The sequence below is a fragment of the Neofelis nebulosa genome, chromosome X, assembly GCF_028018385.1.
Source record: "Neofelis nebulosa isolate mNeoNeb1 chromosome X, mNeoNeb1.pri, whole genome shotgun sequence".
Lineage (NCBI taxonomy): Eukaryota > Metazoa > Chordata > Mammalia > Carnivora > Felidae > Neofelis > Neofelis nebulosa.
The window spans coordinates 74250134-74277673 of NC_080800.1; the positions used below are offsets into that span (position 1 = coordinate 74250134).

The 27540-nt window shown below is 34.9% G+C and overlaps 1 protein-coding gene across 1 annotated transcript in view; it reads left to right on the forward strand.

Moving 5' to 3' along the window:
- The window catches only part of KLHL4 (kelch like family member 4), a 165840-nt gene extending 138531 nt beyond the window's left edge, over positions 1–27309 (forward strand). The window contains 7 exon segments of the mRNA XM_058712717.1: positions 6031–6198; positions 6583–6722; positions 9841–10034; positions 15809–16021; positions 24999–25003; positions 25598–25766; positions 27250–27309. Of these exon segments, the coding sequence (XP_058568700.1) occupies positions 6031–6198; positions 6583–6722; positions 9841–10034; positions 15809–16021; positions 24999–25003; positions 25598–25766; positions 27250–27309 (949 nt within the window).
- Positions 27310–27540: the final 231 nt, after the last annotated feature.

Consider the following 27540-nt stretch of genomic DNA (forward strand, 5'->3'; position numbering starts at 1 on the left):
TTCACCTCTTTGGTTAGTTTTATTCCTAGGTACCTTATGTTTTTTGGTGCAATTGTAAATAGGATCCATTCCTTGATTTCTGTTTCTGCTGCTTCATTATTGGTGTATAGAAATGCAACCGATTTCTGTGCATTGATTTTATATCCTGCCACTTTGCTGAATTCATGGATCAGTTCTAGCAGTTTTTGGTGGAATATTTTGGGTTTTCTGTATAGAGTATCATGTCATCTGAAAAAAGTGAAAGCTTGACTTCCTCCTTGCCGATTTGGAGGGCTTTTATTTCTTTGTTTTGTCTGATTGCTGAGGCTAGGACTTCCAATACTATGTTGAATAACAGTGGTGAAAGTGGACATCCCTGTCATGTTCCTGACCTTAGGGGGAAAGATCTCAGTTTTTCCCCATTGAGGATGATATTAGTGGTGGGTCTATTGTTCATGGCTTTTATGATCTCCTTCTATCCCTGATTTCCTGATAGTTTTTTTTTCTTCTATTCATGAAAAGATGCTATATTTGTTTTCCAGTGCTTTCTCTGCATCTACTGAGATGATAAGGTGGTTCTTATCCTTTCTTTTATTAATGTGATGTGTCACATTGATGGGTTTGTGGATAGTGAACCAGTCCTGCATCCCAGGAATAAGTCTTTCTTTATCATGGTGAATAATTCTTCTAATGGACTGTTGGATCCAGTTTGCTAGTATATTGTTGAGAATTTTTGCATCCATGTTCATCAGGGAAATTGGTATGTAGCTCTCCTTTTTAGTGGGGTGTTTGTCTGGTTTTGGAATCAAGGTAATGCTGGTCTCATAGAATGACTTTGGAAATTTTCCTCTAGTGGTGTTTTTTGTTTGTTTGTTTGTTTGTTTGTTTTGTTTTGTTTTGTTTGTTTTTTGTTTTTTTTGTGTGTGGTTTTTTTTTGTTTTTTTGTTTTGTTTTGTTTTGTTTTGGTACAGCTTCAAAAGAATACATGTTAAATCTTTCTTTAAATGTTTGGTGAAATTCCCCTGAAAAGCTATCTGGCCCTGGACTCTTGTTTGGTGGGAGGTTTTTCATTAATTATTCAATTTCTTTACTGGTTATGAGTCTGTTCAAATTTTCTATTTCTTCCTGTTTCAGTTTTGGTAGCTTATATGTTTCTAGGAATTTGTTCATTTCTTCCAGATTGACCAATGTGTGGCATATAATTGATCATAATATTCTCTTATTATTGTTTGTATTTCTGCATTGTTAGTTGTGATCTTTCCTATTTCATTCGTGATTTCATTTATTTGGGTCATTTCCTTTTTGCTTTTGATCAGTCTGGCTAGGGGTATGTCAATTTTTGTAATTCTTACAAAGAACCAGCTTCTGGTTTTTTTTGATATGTTCTACTTTTTTTTATTGTTTTTTGTTTTTTTCAGTATCATTGAATTCTACGCTAATCTTTATTATTTCCCTTTTTTTGTTGGGTTTCGGCACTATTTGCTGTTCTTTTCCCAGCTCTTTTAAGTATAAGATTAGGTTGTGTATTTGAGACCCTCCTTCCTTCTTTAAGAAGGCCTGGCTTACTATATACTTCCCTCTTATGACCTCCTTTGCTGCATCTCAGAGGTTTGGGACTGTCATGTTTTCATTTTCATTGTCTTCTAAGTATTTTTTAATTTCCTCTTTAATTTCTTGGTTAACCCATTCATTCTTCAGTAGGTTGGTCTTTAATCTACAAGTATTCATGTTTTTTCCATTGCTTTTCTTGTGGTTTATTTCAAGTTTCATCTTTGTGGTCTGAAAATATGCATGGTATGATCTTGATCTTTTTGTACTTTTTGAGGGCTGATTTGTTTTCCAGTATGTGGTTTAATATGAAGAATGTTCCATGTGCACTGGAGAAGAATGTGTATTCTGCTCCTTTAGGATAAAATGTTCTGAATATATCTGTTAAGTCCATCTGGTCCACTGGATCATTCAAAGCCATTGTTTCCTTGTTGAGTTTCTGCTTAGATTATCTGCTTATTTCTATAACTGGGGTATTGAAGTCCCCTACTATTATGGTATGATTATCAATGATATTCTTTATGCTTGTGATTAATTGATTTAAATTTTGGGTTTTTCATGTTGGGGACATAAATATTAACAATTGTTAGATTTTTTGGTTGATACAACCCTTAATTATGATATAATGCCTTTCTTCATTTCTTGTTACAGTCTTTATTTTAAAATCTAGTTTGTCTGATATAAGTATGGCTACTCTGCTTTCTTTTGATAACCATTACCATAACAAATGTTTTCCACCACCTTACTTTCAATCTGTAGGTGTCTTTACACCTAAAATGAATCTCTTGTAAACAGCATATACATGAGTCTTGTTTTCTTATCCATTCTGATACCTTATGTCTTTAGATTGGAGCTCTTAGTCCATTGACATTTAGAGAGAGTCCTGAAAGATATGAATTTAGTGCCATCATGTTGCCTGTAGAGTGATGTTCTCTGGTCCTTTATAGTCTTTGTCGCTTTTGTTCTTTTTTTTTTTTTCTTTTCTCCACTCAAAGAGTCCCCCTTAAAATGTCTTGCTGGGCTGGTTTAGTGGTCGCAAACTCCTTTAGATTATGTTTGTCTGGGAAACTCTTTGTCTCTCCTTCTATATTGAATGGCAGCCTTGCTGGATAAATAATTATTGTCTCCTTTTTTGTTGTTTTGTTTTGTTTTGTTTTTGATTCAGTACCTTGAATATATCCTGCCACTCCTTTCTGGCCTGTCGAGTTTCTGTGGATAAGTAAGTTTTCTGTGAATCTGATCTGTCTTCCTTTATAGGTTAAGGATTTTTTCCCTTGCTGCATTCATAATTATTTCCTTGTCTGTGTATTTTGTGAATTTGGCTATAATATGCTTTGTTGATGGTCAGTTTTTGTGGAATCTAATGTGAGTTCTCTGTGCTTCTTAGATTTTAATGTCTCTGTCCTTCCCCAGATTAGGAAATTTTCCACTATAATTTGTTCCCATAATGCTTCTGCCCCTTTCTTCTCTCTCTTCATATTCTGGGACTCCTATGATTCAGTTGTTATTCCTTTTTAATAAGTCACTGAGTTCTCTAAGTCTTGAATTGTGCTCTGTTGCCTTTGTTTCCCTCTTTTATCTGCTTCATTATTTTCCCCAATTTTGTGTTCTATATTGCTGATTCACTGTTCTTCTTCGTCTATCCTTGCTGTCGTGGCATCTATTTGATTGCATCTTGGTTATAGTATTTTCAATTTCGTCCTAACTAGCTTTTACTTCTTTTATGTCTGCAGAATTGGATTCTATTGTTTTTCAACCCCTAGCTAGTAACTTATTGTCGTGGTTGTAAATTCTAATTCAGACATTTTGCTTATATATATGTTTTAAGATTCTGGCTGTGATTTCTCCTGTTCTTTCTTCTGGGGTGAATTCCTTCATTTTGTCATTTTGGAGGAAGAAAAATAAAATAAAAATTAAAAACGTAAAAACAAAGCAATATAATAAAGGAAGCTATATCTTAGGTGTGTTTTGGTCTGCCTGTTGAAAGAAGCTTGATAGAACAGAGAAAAAAGGAAAAGAAAAGCAAGTAAAGAAAAAAGTTAATAAATTTAAAAATTAAAAATGTACATAATAAATAGAATAAAACAAAATAAAGAAAATAAAATAGAATAAAAATTTTAAAAATTACAAATTAAAATAAGAACTAATTTAAAAATTAAAAAAAGAAAATAAAAACACATTTTTCTATATCCAAGAAAACAAAAGAAAAAAAAATATTTGAACAAAAACAGAATCAAACAAAATGAAGTTATAAATGAACCAGCAAACAAAATGAAACCCAAATGAGTTTACATCCAGGTTCCCCTAGAAGTGATATTATGAATCACTCTAAAGTCCATATACTAAGCAGGTGGAGGGGTTTCTGCTGGTTTTCTAGGGGTTATGCTTGGAGGGTGCAATTGGGCAGGCCTCCGTGTTATGGCTCTATTCCCCACTAGGTGGCACTGCTTAGCTTACTGTGGTGGATCAGTGTAGAGTATATGTGCATGTATGAGCATGCTTGTTTGCAGGAGACCATGGAAATCCAGCTCCCTCGTCTCTGGGACAAGAAATTCCCTCTCTCACTTACCTGTGATCAAGCACCCCTCCTTTGTCTCAGACCTCCATCCACTCCCTGCCTATACCCTGTCCTTATCCATCCCATCAGCCTGCCAAGGGACACCTCCTTCTAGAGTTTTATCTCAGATGATTTTGTGTTTTAAAACCCCAAACTTCAGAGACCCCTGTGGCTTGGACCCATGTCAACTTTCTGGGGGAGGGTTTCCCTGAGCAATGTCTGGATGCCAGTTCACCCCAGAAAATGTTTGTATAATCATGCAACAGCAGACATTCAGAGATCATGGCAAATCACAAAACACAGCTGACACCAAGTTTCACTGCACTCTGGCATCTTTGTCCCAATACCAGCAAATGTGGCTGCTCTCCAGAGTCTGCTGGGACCTATGCCTTTGGGGAGGCCATATGGTCTCTACCAAATGTTCTCCAAGCAGGGGAACTGCTTCTCCCCGTGTGGCATACAGACCCATCAGACCCCACTCCCTGCTCCTGGGGATTCACCCTGCTTCCTCACCAGAGCACCACAAGCACTGAGCTCTGGAACTTTAGACTCTGAACTCCACTGTTTATAGAATCCTGGTGGTATTGAAACCCTCTCCTTTCTTGCCATCAGTGGTTTTGGGGAACAAATTTCTTGTTCAGTCCCCTGTGAGTGTTTTCACTCTTTCTTTCTGTCCAACTACATTTGGGCAAGTATTTTCACTCTTTCTCTTTTTCTCCAACTACTTTTGGACTAGTGTTTTTCCTGCACTCTCCTGACATATGCTGCACTCTCCCCCTTTCTCCATCCTCTCTATGCAAAAACAGCTTCCTACCCCCCACAGCTTTTCTCCCACAGTTCACAGCTTTGTGCCATGTACCTCCTGAGTTCTGTGGCTCAAATTATGCAGATTGTTGTGTTAACCTAAGATCAATTTCCTAGGTGTGTAAAATGTCTTGATGCTGATCTAGCTGTGTCAGGGACAAGACAAGCTGAGGATCTCCATGCTGCTCCACCATCTTAACTTGAAATTCTCCTAAGACCATAGATCTTAAATGTTTTAACCACACACATGAAAAATGGTAACTATGTGAAGTGATGGATGTGTTAATTAACCTTATTGTAGTAATAACTTCACAATACATACATATATTAATTCATTACATTGTACATCTTAAACACACACAATGTTCTATATCAATTATATCTTAATAAATCCTGAAAAAGTATATATAAGATGGAAATTGTATATTCTCTTGATGGGGCTGACATATTGTAGAGAAATCTCAAGTTTGAGATTCTTCAAGAAATATTTCTGTTGTGTAATGAGTATTCTATGGAGAAGTTTCAGTTCATAATCAAATTTGAAAAATATTTTGAATCATGTCTATGATTTTGTGCCTAATAACATAATTGTGATACCAATAAAAATCAAAGAAAAAGGCTGGCATTTTATAGTTTATGTTTGTGCATATAAAAATTACCACTAGCGGGGCACCTGGGTGGCTTGGTCGGTTAAGCATCCGACTTCGGCTCAGGTCATGATCTCGCGGTCCATGGGTTCGAGCCCCGCGTTGAACTTTGTGCTGACAGCTCAGAACCTGGCGCCTGTTTCGGATTCTGTGTCTCCCTCTCTCTCTGCCCCTCCCCTGTTCATGCTCTGTCTCTCTCTGTCTCAAAAATAAATAAACGTTAAAAAAATAAAAATAAAAAAAATTACCACTAGCCCTGCAATGGAACTATACAAATTTATGGTTTCATTCCAGGTAAAAATATGAATCATGACACTTCACTTTAATGGAAGGATAGACAGTAATTATAGTGAAATATTTAAGATTGGAAGGCATATTTAAATTTTATCTAATCCAGCATATTTCTCTTATAAGTTGATGTGCCAAAATTTGCATTGGACATTTGTATACTCACTAAGAGAATAAAGCATATTTTCACTCTTACACCCCTTTTAGATTAGATACACAATATCCTGAAGAAATGAATATTCATAGATCTGAGGAGCAGTTTCATGCTGTAAATCATGCAGAACAAACTCTTCACAAAATTGAGAACTATCTGAAAAAGAAACAACTGTGTGATGTACTACTTATTGTGGGACACCTCCGAATTCCAGCCCATCAGTAAGTATCCTTATGCAGACAGAACATTTTGTTAGTAAAGCACTCGAATGAGAATGAATTTGTCCATTGAAAACAAATTAGAATGCTGAGGAAAGTATCTTTTTATCTTCCTATATTGAAAAAGCATTAGCATATATGATCCATTTCCCTGTGTGATATTTAAAAGAGCCAAATTTTAAATAAATACATGTAAAACATCACAAATCCTCAAAAGAAAATAAACTTACCTAATTCACCATTCTAATTTCACTATACTTTACTGAACTGTGAAAGATTCATGCAGATAACGAACTCAGCAGTGTTAAAAACTTATTGACTGCATTTCAAGCTTTTCAATGATATACTGGTCTCATTTAAGTTCCTATGAATCATTCCCATTTCCAGGTTGGTTCTCAGTTCAGTGTCCTATTATTTTGCTGCAATGTTTACTAATGATGTATTTGAAGCCAAACAAGAAGAGGTCAGGATGGAAGGAGTTGATCCTAATGCACTTAATTCCTTGGTGCAGTATGCTTACACAGGTAAAGTGGCACGTATTAAGTCATTCAATCCTCACAATAGCTCTACATCATATAACTTACATTAATATTATTTCTATTCTGCAAATGAGAAAATTGAAGGATTGACTAGTTAAGTAGCTTTATGAAGGTAGTAAAGTGCAGAATCAGGTTTTAAATTCAGTATTATGAAAGAGTAAGAGATAAATAATATAACATAAAATTTTGACCCTGAGAGAATAAAGCTATTTTAACACAAAAATACAAGCATATATCTGTCTTTCTCTTGAATGTTGTGGATACATTCTCATTTGTAAAAACTAGAGAGGAACTCTCTACATACATACAAAGTCCATACAAAGTCCATACAAAGTCCAACTCTATATTAGAGACTTAGTCTTTCCTTTGAAATAACAAAGTCATATTTACTCAAACTATAAGGCAAAGGTAATAAGATGAGTTTGGGGGCCAAGAAATATTAATTAATTAATTAATTAATTCCAACTTTATTGAGGAATAATTGAAAAATATAAGTGTCTATATTTAAATTGTACTATGTGATAATTTGTTATATATATACAAGTGGAATAATTACTAAGATGAAGATAATTAATAATAATTACCTTATTATTATATTAATTATAATCATTAATAATGATGTACACATTATCTCAAATTATTAATTGTTTTTGTGGTGAGAATGCTTAAGATATACTCTCAATAATTTTCAAGTACACAGTACCCAATACCATATTATTAACTATAGACACCATGCTGTATGTTAGATTCTCAGAACTTATACTTCCTATAACTGAAAATTTACACCCTTTGAGATGAACCTCCCTATTTTCCCCTCCAAGCCCCTGCCTGGAAACCAAAACTCTACTTGTCATTCCTAAGGTGCTATATATATATACATCCAACTGTTGAAGGATCTGTATATTGTTTGGCTGTTTTCATATCTTAGCTATTGCTAATAATGCTGCAACAAACATGGGAGTCCAGATGTCTCTCAAGATGCTGATTTTATTTCTTTGTACATACAATCAGGAGTGGAGTTGTTGAATGATAAGGTAGTTTTATTTTCCAATTATTTCAGAAAACACCATACTGTTTTCCATAAAGCTGTATCAATTTACATTCCCACAAACAATGTGTAAATACTCCCTTTTCTTCAAAGCCTCACCAACATTGGTTATCCCTGCTCTTTTTGCTAATAGCCATCCTAATGGGAATGAGTTTTGGTTTACATTTACCTGATAATTAGTGATGTTAAGCACATTTTCATGTCCCTATTGGTTATTTGTATGTCTTTGGAAAAAAATGTCTATTTAGGTTATTTGCTCATTTTTAATTGGATTATTTGCTTTTGTACTATTGTATTCTATGAGTCCTTTATGTATTTTTGTCATTAACCCCTTATCAGATATATGGTTTGCAGTGTTTTTCTCTCATTCTGTATATTGCCTTTTCAATATATTTTATATTTCCTTTGCTATGAAGAAGTTCTTTACTTTGATGAAGTCCCACTTGTTTATTTTAGTTGTAGTTGCCTGTCTTTTGGTATATTATACAAGAAATTATTGCCAAGACCAATGTCAATAAGATTTTTTAGCGTTTTCTTCTAGGAGCTTTACAATTTTATTTATTAAGAAATGAATATTCTTAATAACCAGGCCAAGTTTCAATGTATATAGGATGTTAAGCTTTATATCTGGAGCTGAGAATACTTGATAACTTCTCTGGGTCTCATGAGATATGGGCAGGACTTTCCCTTCAAAATCCAGGACAAAAATAAAACAACACAAGAAAGTCTGCTGATGGACCAGATCCTTTTGCAACATATTTAGAGGCTGAACCAAATACAGAGCATCTCACAGCTCTTTTCTTTATGTTTATGCAAACATATAGACTCCATATGAGTACATTTTGCAGGGAAAACTATCAAAGAATAATTTATAGAACATATCCATAGGAAATGTCATTCTTTATAACTTACCTATAGCTTGGATAAACAAAAAAAGGAATACAACTTACTAACATAGCATTTGCAATAATTTATCAATAATGCTTCCTCCAAAAACTACACACACACACACACACACACACACAGAAAATAGCTTAAATGGCTCTGAATATTTTAAAGATCTCTTCACAGATATTTTTAAACAGAGCCTTTTTTTATATCTGAGAAAATAATCATACAAACATTTATTTATGAACTATTAGCAATATTATTTTTCTTTTGAGACAATGCCAGGTGTCAGTTCCATGCATAATATCTGAGCAAGTTATTCTTATCAATTAATAATGTAGATGCAAAGAAAAAATGGACAGATAACATTAGTGTTCTACTTAGTTACCAAATGTTTTATTTTTTTTTTTCCATATAAATGTTACCTGTATGGACAATTGTATGGTCCTTATACAATATAATATAATGCTCCTTGAATCATATTGCTTACAGTTTATATAACATTTATTTTGCTTTTATTAAAAGTTTACCCCCAACATGGGTCTCTAAATCATGACCCCAAGATTGAGAGTCGCATGGTTTTCCAACTGGACCAGCCAGTTGATATAAGATTTAGATGCAGGTCTAAAATTATAAAGAAATAACTAGTTGCTGTTCTTTGCAATAATAGTGTTCAGTGTTCATTTGCTACAATTGTATTTGATAATCTAGTCTGGCTCCCTTCAGCCATCTTATTAGTGTTTATACAGACTCCCTTGTATATGATGACCTCAAAAGAGTATTTTGAGACCTCAAAAGATATCCCCACAGTGGTTACTGTGCACTAGAAAAGATAGCCCTAGAAATTAGAGAAAATGAAAAATTCAACTAGCGAGCACATTCATGTCTTACATAATGGGACATATAATCATTCTTTACTTTTTCAAACCATCTAGGTGTCCTGCATTTAAAAGAAGATACTAGGGGCGCCTGGGGGGCTCAGTCGGTTAAGCGTCCGACTTCAGCCAGGTCACGATCTCGCGGTCCGTGAGTTCGAGCCCCGCGTCAGGCTCTGGGCTGATGGCTCGGAGCCTGGAGCCTGTTTCCGATTCTGTGTCTCCCTCTCTCTCTGCCCCTCCCCCGTTCATGCTCTGTCTCTCTCTGTCCCAAAAATAAATAAAAAAAATAAATAAATAAAAATAAAAGAAGATACTATTGAAAATTTGCTGGCTGCAGCTTGTCTCTTGCAGCTGACTCAAGTCATTGAAGTCTGCTCCAATTTTCTCAAAAGGAAGCTCCACCCTTCAAACTGCTTAGGGATTTGATCATTTGGAGATGCCCAAGGTTGTACAGAGCTCCTAAGTGTGGCACATAATTACACAATGGTAAAATCAATTGTTTCAAATTAACTTGTAGTAATATTATATTAACACAATATCTAACTTACTGATTCGTTTACTAATATATATGTGTACACATTCATATGTGTGTGTGTATATATATAAATATGCAATGTATATGTATGTGTGTGTGTATATATATATATATATATATATATTACTCTTAGAAGAAAACAGTAAAAAAAAAAACCTTTCCAAAAACCTTTTTTTTAAAATTTTTTTTAGTGTTTATTTATTTTTGAGACAAAGAGAGACAGAGCATGAACGGGGGAGGGGCAGAGAGAGGGAGACACAGAATCGGAAGCAGGCTCCAGGCTCTGAGCCATCAGCCCAGAGCCCGACATGGGGCTCGAACTCATGGATCGCGAGATCGTGACCTGAGCTGAAGTCAGACGCTTAACCAACTAAGCCACCCAGGCACCCCGCAAAAACCTTTTCAAAATAAAGACTATAATGTTGGCATAAAAATAAAAATCAATATAAATTTATATAATTGGCAAATGACTGACATAATGGATATTAGATAAAAATATTTGTCTTGTTGAGCTGCACTCAAGGAAGTTTTTCAATTTTGAAGGTGAAAAGGTTTAATTAAATCTCAAAGCTTGGAGAAATTATGTATGTGTATATATATATATTTCAAATATTAAACCAAAGAAGTATATATTTCAAGTAGAATCCACAATATTAAGAAAATATAATGTGCTTGGTTTTTTTTAGTTTTTATGTACATTCCATTTAGTTAATAGAGAGTGTAATATTAATTTCAGGTGTACAACTTAGTGATTCAACATGTACATAGAACACCTGGTGTTCATAACAAATGCACTCTTTAATACCCATTACCTATTTGGCCCATCCCCCAACCCACCCCCCCTCTGGTAACCATCAGTTTGTTCTCTATATTTAAGAGTCTGTTTCTTTGTTTTCTTCTTTTTTCCCCCATGATTTTTCTTTTTCTTAAATTCCACATATGAGTTAACTCATATGGCATTTTTTTTTCTCTGACTTATTTCTCTTAGCACAATACTCTATCTCTACCCATGTCATTGCAAATGGTATGATTTCATTCTCTTTTATGGCTGCGTAATATTCTATTGTATATAGATACCACCTCTTTATCCATTCATCACATGATGAACATTTTTTTTTTTCCACAACTTGACTAATGTTGGTAATGCTGCTCTAAACACTGGGGTGCATGTATCCTTTCAAATTAGTACTTTTGTATTATTTGTATAAGTACCTAGTAGTGCAACTGCTGTATTGTAGTGTAGTTCTATTTTTAACCTTTTGAGGAAACTCCATACTGTTTTCCAAGCTGCTTGTACCCGTTTGCATTCCCACTAACAGTGCAAGAGGGTTACCTTTTCTCCACATCCTCACCAGCCCCTGTTTGTTTCTTATCTTGTTGATTTTAGCCATTCTGACAGGTGTGAGGTGATATTTCATTGTAGTTTCATTTGTATTTTTCTGATGATGAATGATGTTGAGCATCTTTTCATGTATCTGTTAGCCATCTGGATGTCTTCTTTGGAAAAATGTTTATTCATGTCTTTGACTCATTTTTAATGGGATAATTTGATCTTTTTGTCCCTGTTTTTTTTGTAATATTAGAACTTTAGTTTCTAAAATTGTATACATTACGATTTCTAATGAAATATAAATAACATTCAATAAAAACTAATTAATATATCAATATTATCTGAAAGAGCTTGAGAATTATCAAAATCAGCCAATTTTAAATAATGAATATTTTATGTCTTAACAAAAACATCCATTTTGGTTAAAAACCATTTGCAGCTCAATCCTTTAACTTAACTGACTTAAAATCCTTCTCAATTCAATAAGTAATTCTAATAAATTAACTGAACATATTTGTATGTGTTAATTCTTTAAAAGTTTCGTGTGATAAGATTGTCTTTATTCAGTCAAGTGACAGTGACATGAAATACAGATTACCTGTAGGGAAGAGGGCAAGAAAAAGTAGTCAAAGTATATTAAATTACTTTTAATGTTAATAATTCCCTGATGCAGATTAGAAAATTAACTTTTTAACCTCTGAAGCAAGGGAAATCATGGGATCTATCTTTCTGTGAAACTCAACTACATGATAAATATTTCAAGCTAAGAAAACTTCTACAGTTATTTAAGATTTGAAAATAAAAATGCAAATAAATAAAATCAAACAATAGATAGTCACATCTAAAAATAAAATTAACATTATAATTTTAGGATTGAGATACAAACAATATTTTGTTAGACTTTAATACAGACCTTAAAAATTTCAACTTTCTAATGTTTGGATTCTCTAAATTTTCTTGGTAAAATTTTCTCCCTCTTTTTTCCCACCCCTGGTCATTGTTTAAAATTTGAGTTTTCAGGAGAACTTGGGTAGTTCAGTAGGTTGAGCGTCCGACTCTTGATTTCAGCTCAGGTCATGATCTCAGTTTCATGAATTTGAGCCCATGTCCTCTGCACTGACAACACGGACCCTGCTTGAGATTTTCCCTCTCTTTCTAGCCCTCCCCTGCTGTCTCTCTTTCTGTGTTTCTCAAAAATAATAAATAAAAAAAATTAAATTCTAACATATTTATGAAATAATAGCATTGTGGGGAGAAAAATATTATAATGGACTGATATTTAATATATGTTATCTAATTTTGCTATTTATATTCATATGTCCTAAATACAAATGCCATATACTCTATAGGAACAACTGTTATATAGTTTAAAGATTAAACTTACCACAAATTCCAAACATGAAAACTACCTGTTAAATTACTTAAATTATTAAGCTAAGTATTAATTTCCTGTCTGTTATCTTACTCTCACAGACAAAACTTTCTGATAAACAGCTTACATTATTTTTGTTGCACAAAATGAACTTGTCTTCCTTTTTAAATTATGAGACTGAAACTGAGTGTTAAATCAGGATGTGCATAAAAACACAATACTGTTGCATCATTAAATCAGTTTTAGTTATTTTAGTATTTATTATAAATGAAACAAAGTAGGCAAATGTCTTGCTATAATTATGTTTTTGTAATGCTGTATTATTATAAATATAATTTTAATGTTTAAAAGTAATAAACTCTTAAGACCCAATTACAAACATTTGAATCATAGACTGAATAAAACAGATGGCCCTTCCTAATGTGAATCGGCCTCATTCAGAAACACCCTCACAGACAATCCCAGAATGTTTGATCCAAAGTTTAGACACTCCATGGGTAAGTCATGTTGATATATAAAATTAGCCATCACAATCATACAAATAGTAGTTTGCATTGATGAAAAACTCAGCATGTATGCTATGTTCTTTTAGTAAGTTTTACAACAAAGTAAGTGTTGATTAAAAAATTAATATCAAATCAAAGGTACAAAAGAAGACTCAAGAATGTGCACAGAAGAAAGTGTTTACCTTGAAATTAAAAACAAAATAATTCCAAAATAAAACAATTTAAATTTCTCTTCAAACTTAACTAAATTTTTCTCTACAATACTGTATATTGCAGTACTGCATGTAGATCCTTTAAACCAATATATTTATTCTTTATTTACATTAATTTACTATATTGCCAAAAAATTTTCAGTAGTGTCATCAGGCAGCTACCCAGAAACCATAATATATTCTATCATAAACTCTAATTTCTCACTATAAATATAATCATCATATAAACCATTTGAATCATTTCTTAGTTGTGTCAAATACATAATCACATTTTATAGATTTGTCTATGATCCACATTAGCCATTGAGTAGATTTTACATACTGGGCCAACCTGTCTCTCTCTCTCTCTCTCTCTCTCTCTCTCTCTCTCTGTCTCTCATTTATTTGCTTTTTTAAATCATTTAAATTTGTCTATTTAAATTCAAGTTGGCTAACATATAGTGTATTATTGGTATCAGGAGTAGTACCCAGTGATTCATCACTTACCTATAACACCAGGTGCTCATCCCAACATTACCCATTAATGGATGCCCATTACCATTAAGGATGGACTCATCTTAATGTCCATCACCCATTTAGCACATCTCCCCACCCACCTCCCCTCCAGCAACCCTCAAGTTGTTGTCTGTATTTAAGAGTCTCTTATGGTTTTCCACCCTCTCTGTTTTTATCTTATTCTGTTTTTCTTTTTTTTCATTGGAGAGTGGATAGAAAGGAGAATGAGATATGTCTTCCATAATATTGACATATGATATAAGCTCTCAGAGTTAACATCCACTCCCAGTAGTAGGTAACCACTACTTTTAAAGTGTTTTATCTCTTTCTCAAATCATTCATAAAAATTATGTCACTTATGAAAGGCAGTTGCAGTGTTGAGCAAAATGGAGGAGACCTGAAGACTTAAGTTTGAGTGTTTATTTGCCATTTATTTCACAGAACAAACAATTCACATAGCCTGTTTTCTCATCAGAATAATATCACCTCCCATAAGATTACATTGATGATGACAATATTTTTTTTGACTTAATGTTTGTGAAAGTGTGATGTGCTGTATAAGTGTAATGTATTAGTTGTAGTACTACTTCCAATATTTTGCTGTTGGTGAGAGGATTTTCAACCAGGGACATCTGCTACAGTAAAAATAGAAATCCTCTCTCAATTGTTTGTCTTTGTAGCAAGAGGGACCTTCATTTAAATAGGCACGTTAGCTTGGAATTTATGGTATCAGAGCTTCCTGATGGGTCTATCAAATGATGTTTTTTGTATGAATAACTTTAATATTTAAACTCAGTTCCACAATAACTAAACTCTGAGGGGAGCAGAGAGAGTGATTTGTGAGAGAGTGATTTTCATCTAATATCTCCCCAATTTATTTAGAGGCCGTTTTAAGCTGCTTTCAGAATATCTATCTGTTGTGCAACATAAATTACCAACTAGACATGTTTATTTCCATTTTGGAAGTATATTTTATCACATTTAAAGTTCGAGATTTTTACTATGAAACATGTTAAAAATGATCATGGTGTTGTCATAGAAAAATATCCAATATTATAATTAAGAAAAAATATATTGGTGTTTTGATGAAAAATAATTGAAGCACAGCTACCTGAAATTTGATACTTGATAAAGTGCAACACTGTAACAGAAGAGAGAAATAAGGAATATGTAAAATTTGAAAGCCCCACTCCCCTCCATAAAAAAAAAAAAACTTCATAGGAGTTTCTTTTAGATTGTCCTAAATCTGTATATTGTTATCCATTGTAAAATATATCTTTGCCTTGTTTAATAAAAGATAATGTTTTTCCGTAAGAGAAAATAGTTTTTCATCAATCTATCTCATCTCAAAGGAATTCAGTATGTTGCCCCTCAAATGCACAGCCAGAGCTACCTCTCCCAGGTCTTTAAGGTAGCCTCCACCTTGAAAATTTCCAGCCTTCCTCTTAAGGTTTTTGGCTAAAGACCAACTGAACACCAATCGCTTCTGGAGTCATAAGCTTTTGCCACCTACAACAGGTGGGAGAGAAAAACACTGGTATCAAATCAGACACTATCCATGCAGCCTGTGAAGAAGTTACAGTCCTTCCTTCCATTCAATAAATAATTCCTAGTGTAAACACTTGGCTCCTCAGCTTCAGAAGTCTTCCCATGCCCTTTGTCACAGGCAACAATAGTATCTATTTGTTATAAATGTATATATCTGTCTTTCTGGCCTTTTCTGAATTTTAACAAAGTGAAATGTCTTCATATGCTTATTTTAAGAAGTTTCCAAAGTACAAAGTTTCAGTAGTATACCTTTCTTTTCTAGGAACACTTCATCGAGGTCATAAAGAACCAAGAATTTCTCCTGCTTCCAGCTAATGAAATTTCAAAACTTCTGTGCAGTGATGACATTAGTGTGCCTGATGAAGAAACTATTTTCCATGCTTTAATGAAGTGGGTGGGGTATGATGTGCAGGCTAGGAAAGAAGACCTAGCAATGTTGCTTTCTTTTATCAGACTGCCATTACTTCCACCACAGGTATGGAAATTTACCAAGGTAACATATAGTACTAAAATACCACTAGGCCTTAATCCATTCCTTATTCGTCTAATTTTATCTTACTCAGAGGATTTCTGTTAATTGAAGTGTAAAGTATTTGTTTCCTAGAAGGACATATCCAGCTTTTAATTTCACACTATATTTGATGAAGAAAGAAAACAAAGATTAAAATAAACTACAGCTAATCCCTAAATTTTAGCATATTCATTAATTTGTTTCCTCTCTCGCCAAACAGCACTTGTAAGAAGCAGAGAAAATGACCAGGCTCTTTTTTTTTCTTTTCCTGCCCACCTTCAAGGCAAGGTGATAATAACCAGTATAATAGCATCCCAGAGTAGAGTCTAAGAAGCAGTTAGAGTCTGGATAATACTAACATGGTTAATTAGCTTCTATGATTGAAAGTACATCATAAAATCTTCATATGTACTACAGCATCATTATAATGGCATCCTCATCATGTATGCTGAAGGATTATAATAAAAATGATTCTAAAAACAAACACTTTTGGATATGATTCAGGATTGACCTACCTCATACTGAATTTTAGTAAGTGAAGTTTAGTTAGGTTGGAGTGCATTTTCACTATATACTTCTACCATTGGTAATAACCACAATTTTTCTGTTAACAAATTAATCAATAGAAGATATCAATTATATATCATACATATGAATATATTGCACATATGCATATTTCATATACTATACAGCCTGTGACTAAAGTCATAAAATACCATCCACATTGGAAGGAGGAACATTTAGTGGATCAGTAGTTTCTAATAATTAAAATTAATCAATTTCAACAATTAAATGTTATTATTAAAAATAGAATATTGGAGGAGATGGAAGATGGCGGCATAAGAGGACGCTGGGCTCACCGCGCGTCCTGCTGATCACTTAGATTCCACCTACACCTGCCTAAATAACCCAGAAAACCGCCAGAGGATTAGCAGAATGGAGTCTCCAGAGCCAAGCGCAGACGAGAGGCCCACGGAAGAGGGTAGGAAGGGCGGAGAGGTGGTGCACGCTCCACGGACTGGCGGGAGGGAGCCAGGGCGGAGGGGCAGCCTGCCGGCCAAGCAGAGCCCCCGAGTCTGGCTGGCAAAAGCGGAGGGGCCGGACGGACTGTGTTCCGACAGCACGCGCGACTTAGCTTCTGGGAGGTCATAAGTTAACAGCTCTGCTCAGAAAGAGGGAAGGCTGGAGGACAAAGGGAGGGAGAGCTGCTGAGACCCCGGACGACAGAGCACAGTTTGGTAGGGAACAAAGGCGCTCACCAGCGCCATCTCCCCCGCCCATCCCCCAGCCAAAATCCCAAAGGGAACCAGTTCCTGCCAGGGAACTTGCTCGCTCTGCGCAAACACCCAACTCTGTGCTTCTGCGCAGCCAAACCTCCGGCAGCGGATCTGACTCCCTCCCGCTGCCACAGGGCCCCTCTTGAAGTGGATCACCTAAGGAGAAGTGAGCTAAGCCTGCCCCTCCTGCCCCCGTGCACCTTGCCTACCCACCCCAGCTAATACGCCAGATCCCCAGCACCACAAGCCTGGCAGTGTGCAAGTAGCCCAGATGGGCCACGCCACCCCACAGTGAATCCCGCCCCTAGGAGAGGGGAAGAGAAGGCACACACCAGTCTGTGTCCACAGCGGTGGGCTGGGGGCAGACATCAGGTCGGACTGCGGCCCTGCCCACCAACTCCAGTTATACACCACAGCACAGGGGAAGTGCCCTGCAGGTCCGCACCACTCCAGGGACTATCCAAAATGACCAAACGGAAGAATTCCCCTCAGAAGAATCTCCAGGAAATAACAACAGCTAATGAACTAATCAAAAAGCATTTAAATAATATAACAGAAAGTGAATTTAGAATAATAGTCATAAAATTAATCACTGGGCTTGAAAACAGTATACAGGACAGCAGAGAATCTCTTGCTACAGAGATCAAGGGACTAAGGAACAGTCAGGAGGAGCTGAAAAGCGCTTTAAACGAAATGCAAAACAAAATGGAAACGACGACAGCTCGGATTGAAGAGGCAGAGGAGAGAATAGGTGAACTAGAAGATAAAGTTATGGAAAAAGAGGAAGCTGAGAGAAAGAGAGATAAAAAAACCCAGGAGTATGAGGGAAAAATTAGAGAACTAAGTGATACACTAAAAAGAAATAATATACGCATAATTGGTATCCCAGAGGAGGAAGAGAGAGGGAAAGGTGCTGAAGGGGTACTTGAAGAAATAATAGCTGAGAACTTCACTGAACTGGGGAAGGAAAAAGGCATTGAAATCCAAGAGGCACAGAGAACTCCCTTCAGACGTAACTTGAATCGATCTTCTGCACGACATATCATAGTGAAACTGGCAAAATACAAGGATAAAGAGAAAATTCTGAAAGCAGCAAGGGATAAATGTGCCCTCACATATAAAGGGAGACCTATAATACTCGTCACTGATCTCTCTTTTGAAACTTGGCAGGCCAGAAAGGATTGGCACGATATCTTCAGTGTGCTAAACAGAAAAAATATGCAACCGAGAATCCTTTATCCAGCAAGTCTGTCATTTAGAATAGAAGGAGAGATAAAGGTCTTCCCAAACAAACAAAAACTGAAGGAATTTGTCACCACGAAACCAGCCCTACAAGAGATCCTAAGGGGGATCCTGTGAGACAAAGTACCAGAGACATCACTACAAGCATAAAACATACAGACATCACAATGACTCTAAACCCGTATCTTTCTATAATAACACTGAATGTAAATGGATTAAATGCGCCAAGCAAAAGACAGAGGGTATCAGAATGGATAAAAAAAACAAGACCCATCTATTTGCTGTCTACAAGAGACTCATTTGAGATCTGAGGACACCTTTAGATTGAGAGTGAGGGGATGGAGAACTATTTATCATGCTACTGGAAGCCAAAAGAAACCTGGAGTAGCCATACTTATATCAGACAAACTAGACTTTAAATTAAAGGCTGTAACAAGAGATGAAGAGGGCATTATATAATAATTATAGGGTATATCCATTAGGAAGAGCTAACAATTATAAATGTCTATGTGCCGAATACCGGAGCTCCCAGATATATAAAACAATTACTCATAACATAAGCAACCTTATTGATAAGAATGTGGTCACTGCAGGGGACTTTAACACCCCACTTACAGAAATGGATAGATCATCTAGACACACAGTCAGTAAAGAAACAAGGGCCCTGAATGATACATTGGATCAGATGGACTTGACAGATATATTTAGAACTCTGCATCCCAAAGCAACAGAATATACTTTCTTCTCGAGTGCACATGCAACATTCTCCAAGATAGATCATACACTGGGTCACAAAACAGCCCTTCATAAGTTTACAAGAATTGAAATTATACCATGCATACTTTCAGACCACAATGCTATGAAGCTTGAAATCAACCACAGGAAAAAGTCTGGAAAACCTCCAAAAGCATGGAGGTTAAAAAACACCCTACTAACGAATGAGTGGGTCAACCAGGCAATTAGAGAAGAAATTAAAAAATATATGGAAACAAACGAAAATGAAAATACAACAATTCAAACGCTTTGGGACGCAGCGAAGGCAGTCCTGAGAGGAAAATACATTGCAATCCAGGCCTATCTCCAGAAACAAAAAAAATCCCAAATACAAAATCTAACAGCACACCTAAAGGAAATAGAAGCAGAACAGCAAAGGCAGCCTAAACCCATCAGAAGAAGAGAAATCATAAAGATCAGAGCAGAAATACACAATATAGAATCTAAAAAAACTGTAGAGCAGATCAACGAAACCAAGAGTTGGTTTTTTGAAAAAATAAACAAAATTGACAAACCTCTAGCCAGGCTTCTCAAACAGAAAAGGGAGATGACCCAAATAGATAAAATCATGAATGAAAATGGAATTATTACAACGAATCCCTCAGAGATACAAACAATTATCAGGGAATACTATGAAAAATTATATGCCAACAAATTGGACAACCTGGAAAAAATGGACAAATTCCTAAACACCCACACTCTTCCAAAACTCAATCAGGAGGAAATAGAAAGCTTGAACAGACCCATAACCAGCGAAGAAATTGAATCGGTTATCAAAAATCTCCCAACAAATAAGAGTCCAGGACCAGATGGCTTCCCAGGGGAGTTCTACCAGACGTTTAAAGCAGAGATAATACCTATCCTTCTCAAGCTATTCTAAGAAATAGAAAGGGAAGGAAAACTTCCAGACTCATTCTGTGAAGCCAGTATTACTTTGATTCCTAAACCAGACAGAGACCCAGTAAAAAAAGAGAACTACAGGCCAATATCTCTGATGAATATGGATGCAAAAATTCTCAATAAGATACTAGCAAATCGAATTCAACAGCATATAAAAAGAATTATTCACCATGATCAAGTGGGATTCATTCCTGGGATGCAGGGCTGGTTCAACATTCGCAAATCGATCAACGTGATACATCACATTAACAAAAAAAAAGAGAAGAAGCATATGATCCTGACAATCGATGCAGAAAAGGCATTTGACAAAATCCAGCACCGTTTCTTAATAAAAACCCTTGAGAAAGTCGGGATAGAAGGAACATACTTAAAGATCATAAAAGCCATTTATGAAAAGCCCACAGCTAACATCATCCTCAATGGGGAAAAACTGAGAGCTTTTTCCCTGAGATCAGGAACACGACAGGGATGCCCACTCTCACCACTGTTGTTTAATATAGTGCTGGAAGTTCTAGCATCAGCAATCAGACAACAAAAGGAAATCAAAGGCATCCAAATTGGCAAAGATGAAGTCAAGCTTTCACTTTTTGCAGATGACATGATATTATACATGGAAAATCCGATAGACTCCACCAAAAGTCTGCTAGAACTGATCCATGAATTCAGCAAAGTTGCAGGATACAAAATCAATGTACAGAAATCAGTTGCATTCTTATACACTAACAATGAAGCAACAGAAAGACAAATAAAGAAACTGATCCCATTCACAATTGCACCAAGAAGCATAAAATACCTCAGAATAAATCTAACCAAAGATGTAAGAGATCTGTATGCTGAAAACTATAGAAAGCTTATGCAGGTAATTGAAGAAGATATAAAGAAATGGAAAGACATTCCCTGCTCATGGATTGGAAGAATAAATATTGTCAAAATGTCAATACTAACCAAAGCTATCTACACATTCAATGCAATCCCAATCAAAATTGCACCAGCATTCTTCTCAAAACTAGAACAAGCAATCCTAAAATTCATATGGAACCACAAAAGGCCCCGAATAGCCAAAGTGATTTTGAAGAAGAAGACCAAAGCAGGAGGCATCACAATCCCAGACTTTAGCCTCTACTACAAAGCTGTCATCATCAAGACAGCATGGTATTGGCATAAAAACAGACACATAGACCAATGGAATCGAATAGAAACCCCAGAACTAGACCCACAAACGTATGGCCAACTAATCTTTGACAAAGCAGGAAAGAACATCCAATGGAAAAAAGACAGTCTCTTTAACAAATGGTGCTGGGACAACTGGACAGCAGCATGCAGAAGGTTGAAACTAGACCACTTTCTCACACCATTCACAAAAATAAACTCAAAATGGATAAAGGACCTGAATGTGAGACAGGAAACCATCAAAACCTTAGAGGAGAAAGCAGGAAAAGACCTCTCTGACCTCAGCCGTAGCAATCTCTTACTCGGCACATCCCCAAAGGCAAGGGAATTAAAAGCAAAAGTGAATTACTGGGACCTTATGAAGATAAAAAGCTTCTGCACAGCAAAGGAAACAACCAACAAAACTAAAAGGCAACCAACGGAATGGGAAAAGATATTTGCAAATGACACATCGGACAAAGGGCTAGTATCCAAAATCTATAAAGAGCTCATCAAACTCCACACCCAAAAAACAAATAACCCAGTGAAGAAATGGGCAGAAAACATGAATAGACACGTCTCTAAAGAAGACATCTGGATGGCCAACAGGCACATGAAAAGCTGTTCAACATCGCTCCTTATCAGGGAAATACAAATCAAAACCACACTCAGATACCACCTCACGCCAGTCAGAGTGGCCAAAATGAAGAAATCAGGAGACTATAGTTGCTGGAGAGGATGTGGAGAAACGGGAACCCTCTTGCACCGTTGGTGGGAATGCAAATTGGTGCAGCCGCTCTGGAAAGCAGTGTGGAGGTTCCTCAGAAAATTAAAAATAGACTTACTCTATGACCCAGCAATAGCACTGCTAGGAATTTACCCAAGGGATACAGGAGTACTGATGCATAGGGGCACTTGTACCCCAATGTTTATAGCAGCACTCTCAACAATAGCCAAATTATGGAAAGAGCCTAAATGTCCATCAACTGATGAATGGATAAAGAAATTGTGGTTTATATACACAATGGAATACTACGTGGCAATGAGAAAAAATGAAATATGGCCTTTTGTACCAACGTGGATGGAACTGGAGAGTGTGATGCTAAGTGAAATAAGCCATACAGAGAAAGACAGATACCATATGGTTTCACTCTTATGTGGATCCTGAGAAACATAACAGATACCCATGGGGGAGGGGAAGGAGAAAAAAAAAAGAGGTTAGAGTGGGAGAGAGCCAAAGCATAAGAGACTGTTAAAAAACAGAACAAACTGAAGGTTGATGGGGGGTGGGAGGGAGGGCAAGGTGGGTGATGGGTATTGAGGAGGGCACCTTTTGGGATGAGCACTGGGTGTGGTATGGAAACCAATTTGACAGTAAATTTCATATATTAAAAAATAAAAAAAAGAAAAAAAAAAGAAAAAAAAAGAAAGTGTCTATATTTATTTAAATAGGCATTCACACATGCAACTAGAAAAATATAAACTCAATTCATATTTGATATAAAAAATTTCATAGTGCAGACTACAAAACTAAATATTCGACAAACATATCCTAATACTTAAATGTTTAATGTTATTTACTGACATAGTTAAATTTCCAAACATATTTATTTTTAAAAAATCAGATATATTAAAATAATTAATGGAAAAAAAGAACACTTCCCATATACCAAAAAATGTATAGTATACTAGTTAAAAGTATTAAGTTTGGAGTCAGACCAATCTGAGTTTAAATCCCAGGTCTGCTATTTACAAATTATGTGACCTTGACCCAGTTATTTTACATCCACTAACATCAGTTTCCTCATGTGAAAAAATAAAGGGATAATTATAGTGTCAACCTCATAGAGCATAATATGGTAAATAATAAGGCAGTAAGCATGCTTCCTGGCACCTGTTAAGTACTCAGTAGAAGTTATCTGATGGTATTGTATTTGTTTGTATTGTTTTTGCAATGATTATTATTGTCATTACTATTATTATCCCCTTATTGGTGTTTTCCTTCAAAAGACCTTAAGAAAATGGCAAGTGTTAAATTATAATTTTCAAAAAATTATAATTATGGCTTTCATACAAATATAAAATTAACATGGGTCAAAGATTTTGATTCATTAACTAATCTGGCAATTTATATGATGTTAAAACTGAATCTTTCAAAGAATCTTTGAAGAAAAGACATAAAGACAATTAATAATACTGAAAAAAATATTAATAGACAAGGAAGTAGTTAATATCTTATAGAGAGTAAAATGCAATCTTTGGGGGTCATTTCTACCTGATGGAAATTAATTCTATCTCTATCAGGCAAAATTCATTTATATTGTCATGTGTAAGAATCACAAGAAAACTCAGCTTTCTACAACTTAACACCAACAGAGTTATAAAATAGTCCTGTTGGTAGAATGCCAATCAAAAGTTCATGTTCTATGAAATTTGATCATCCTCATTTTTATGTCTGAGACAATTTTCCTGTCACTGTTTTCAACACCTAAAACACTGTTGGCCTATTAATACCTTAGGAGTCTCATTCAATTATTTAAAGTAATCATTTAAAGTTTTCTAAAATCATCACATAAACATGGTGGTTGATTCAGGGATTACTATTTCTACAATGTTGATCAGAAAATTGAGGCAAAGAAGTCAAGCAAATGATTCCTAATTTCTGTAAGTGTAGGAATAAATCCATGATGAATTGTCTTTATTTCAGGCTCCATTTTTTTTTCTACTAGAATATATATATGTATATTCAAAGTGAGGAGAGATAGAAAAGCAAAAACAAAAAGGGAGAAATGTGATGTTATTTAATTTGAAAGTGATATAGTGGCTAAACCTTTACTTTAATAACTTCTCCTGTGTGTCTTTACAGATAGTAACCATAGTGCAAATGCCTTTTCTTCAGAAGATTCAACATTACCCCATTCCCTCATGTTATATCCAGATTTGCCAGATTTTTTAGCATTATCATGCACATACAGGAAAGTCAGGTTTGGATGCAAATGTGTAAAGAAACCATTCTGTGAGCCTTGATTCCCCATTCATTTATATGTGTATTCTGTTAGTTGACTGCAGCATCAATTAACAATAGCAAATATGTTGAAAATTTTGTTTAACTAAAGCATACAGTTGTGGATTTTCTGGTTCTAGGTTTTATTATAACATCAAAATTGAAGATTATGTTACATGACACTCAGCAATATGTATGAGACATGAAAGATATTTTAATTATTGCTGATTACAGATATTATTAAAAATATTACTGGATGTGAGACCAAGTTCAAATGGAACCTGAGATTAGATAATTTAGAGTATAATTAAAGACATCAAAAAAGAACTGAAAGGGGTAATAGAAATATAATAAAATTAGTAGAAGGTAATAAATAAAAATGTCTTCTGTAAAATACACCTTTTTCATTGAGTTTTGCACCTAGGCCAATACAAAATCAGAGAACATTTCCATGTATAATTATATAAGTTTTCTTTCATTGTTTATTCCTTTTGAATTTTAGTGTTATGCATTTTTTAAAAGGCTTAAAATTTTAGGAAAGAATTCCTGGAGAAGATTTTATTACTTACTGAATTATCTTTCATTTTGCTCACAGAAAAGGTTTGGAGATAAAGAATTAGCTTCAGATTAAAATGGAAAAAATCCTTCTGTTACAATAAATAGGAATATTCATGGGGGGGAAATATAGGATAAGACTATGGCCATTCTAACTAAAAACAGTATTAAAACTATTTTACTACAGTCTACAAAACAAAAAAGACAATTATATTCAGATTTACTTGAAATGTGAGCTTTCACATGATAAGATCAGGCATCTCACATATAACTTTTGAGAAACAAAGGATAAGAGAAAAACAAAAGCTCTCCAAATAGCATACTAAAAAAGAGAGGGGGCATTTTTCATATAATGTTAAGATACTAATATATGAAATTTCCTCATAGAGAATCTGAGTACTGATCAAAGAAATACATAGTATTTTGGAAAGGAAATACATTTTTTATATGCTTGAGTGACCTCTTGTGGATGAATAGAATTTTGTCATGCATTTATTTTAACACTTATTGGTCAAAATAACTTGATATTTGTAAGGTGTTTTTAATTCCTTATATTGGATAAGTATACATTTTATTAATGCTTATTATTTTTAACCCTATTGGACTTCCCTTTTCAATTGTCTTCCTAAACTTCTTAAGGTATGATCCAAAAAATGATTCATGGTCAACTGTGGCACCTCTGAGTGTTCGAGATGCCGTTGCTGTATGTCCCCTCGGAGGTAAACTCTATGTGGTTGGAAGATATGATGGACACACTTATTTGAACACTGTTGAGTCATATGATGCACAGAAAGATGAATGGAAAGAGGTACTATCATTGAAAGTATGGAAATTAGTACATTTCAGGTTTTAATAAAAGTTTAAAAAATATACTTCAGAATTAATTTCATCCTTTTCTTCTCTAGGGCCTACCCAGAATATTTTAGTAAAATTTGCAGTATTTTCTTTATCTATGCTATAGAGAAATAGTCGATCTAATTTGTCATGAACAGGATCCATCAGTACTTATATGAAAGGGGACAGCACATTCTCTTGACGTTATGGACTCATTCCTTTCACAAAAAAGTGAATCAGATCCAATAATTCAAAAGCTTTACTCTGGCTTTTTTATGTATGTATTACGACTTGAGAACTCAAGAGCAATGTCCTTGTCTAAAAATATCTGCTCCTTCTTATTGGCTGTTGCCCATGGGAAATTTTTTTTCAGTTCCATTTTTATAGATTCTATAAACTGCAACAATTTTCATCTTAATCAGTCATTCAAGGAATTTAGTGCATGATGAGAAACTGGAATTAAACCCTCTCAAGAATGCTAGGCATCAAACAGAAGAAATTCTAAGGAGAGTATAAGAAGGCCCTGAAAGGATATCTTGGGGATTCTAAAGCCAAACTTGATATTTTTGACATTTTTTCTAGTGATAACTATGAATTTATTCCAAAATATCTAATGGTGTTCTATTAATTAAATGATGGCTTAATAGAAAAAATTAGATTATGATTAATTTTTCATCATTTCCACAAACATTGTATTTTATCTAACTTCACCTTCCCTTACACTGACTTCTTGCTGCTCTGTAGTGTATGTAGTAAGTTGGTTACTATCGTAAATAAATATGTGTTAATATAATGATAGTTGATAATGACTTTCTGTCTCTTTTCTCCAACAATATTATTCATTAAGACCCTCAGGAACATTCAAATTTGGCCATGTAGGTAGCTTCTTACTTTATCAATGCTCAGGACCAGCTAGGAATGGCAGAGAATTTTTTTTAGCAAACAAGGAGTTGTTAGATCAAATACAATAATCAAAATGTTTGTATAAGCTTGTGGAATTTAATTTTCTGGAAATTATTGACCAGTAGCTAAGAGATCTAGATTCTATTCCTGGATTTTCACTCTTTCATTGTGTGACTTTGGAAAGAGTGAAAGAGAACTAATGGATAATGGAATTATAAACATTATCTGCCAAATTATTTTTATACATTATCTCACTTAATCCTAACAAAAACTTTGAAAGATGAGAATTATTAGCTGTAACTTTTCAAATGAGAAAATCATCACCCCAAATCAACTGCTCCTAAAACTCAGGTCTACATAATTTAAATAATATACTCTTTCCACTATATTGGACAACTATCTGGACTGCATTTTACATCTTTATGCCAGGGCAATGTTGGACCAGAATAGCTAAGGACTTGTTCAACTCCAACATGTTGTATTATATATATTATGCTGAGGACAAAGTTCATTAAAACGGTAATTTATTTTCTTGATTTTGTTTTCTGTGTTAGGAAGTTCCTGTCAACACTGGAAGAGGTGGTGCATGTGTTGTGGTAGTGAAGCTGCCATAAAGCTATCTTTATCAATAGGATGGAAACTGGTCATTTCAAGAAATGGAATAGGAAGAAGAGAGGAAGAAGAAATATATTCTTTCCTTCAATTATTAGTCAAACATGAACATTATTGTGTCATTTTAGTATGTACTTATAATTGATCTCATTTGAAAAGTCAAAGCAAGTTTTCAAACATGAATTACATATAGGTGTTAAGTGTATGTGTTGTTGCAGCTGATACTTAACATG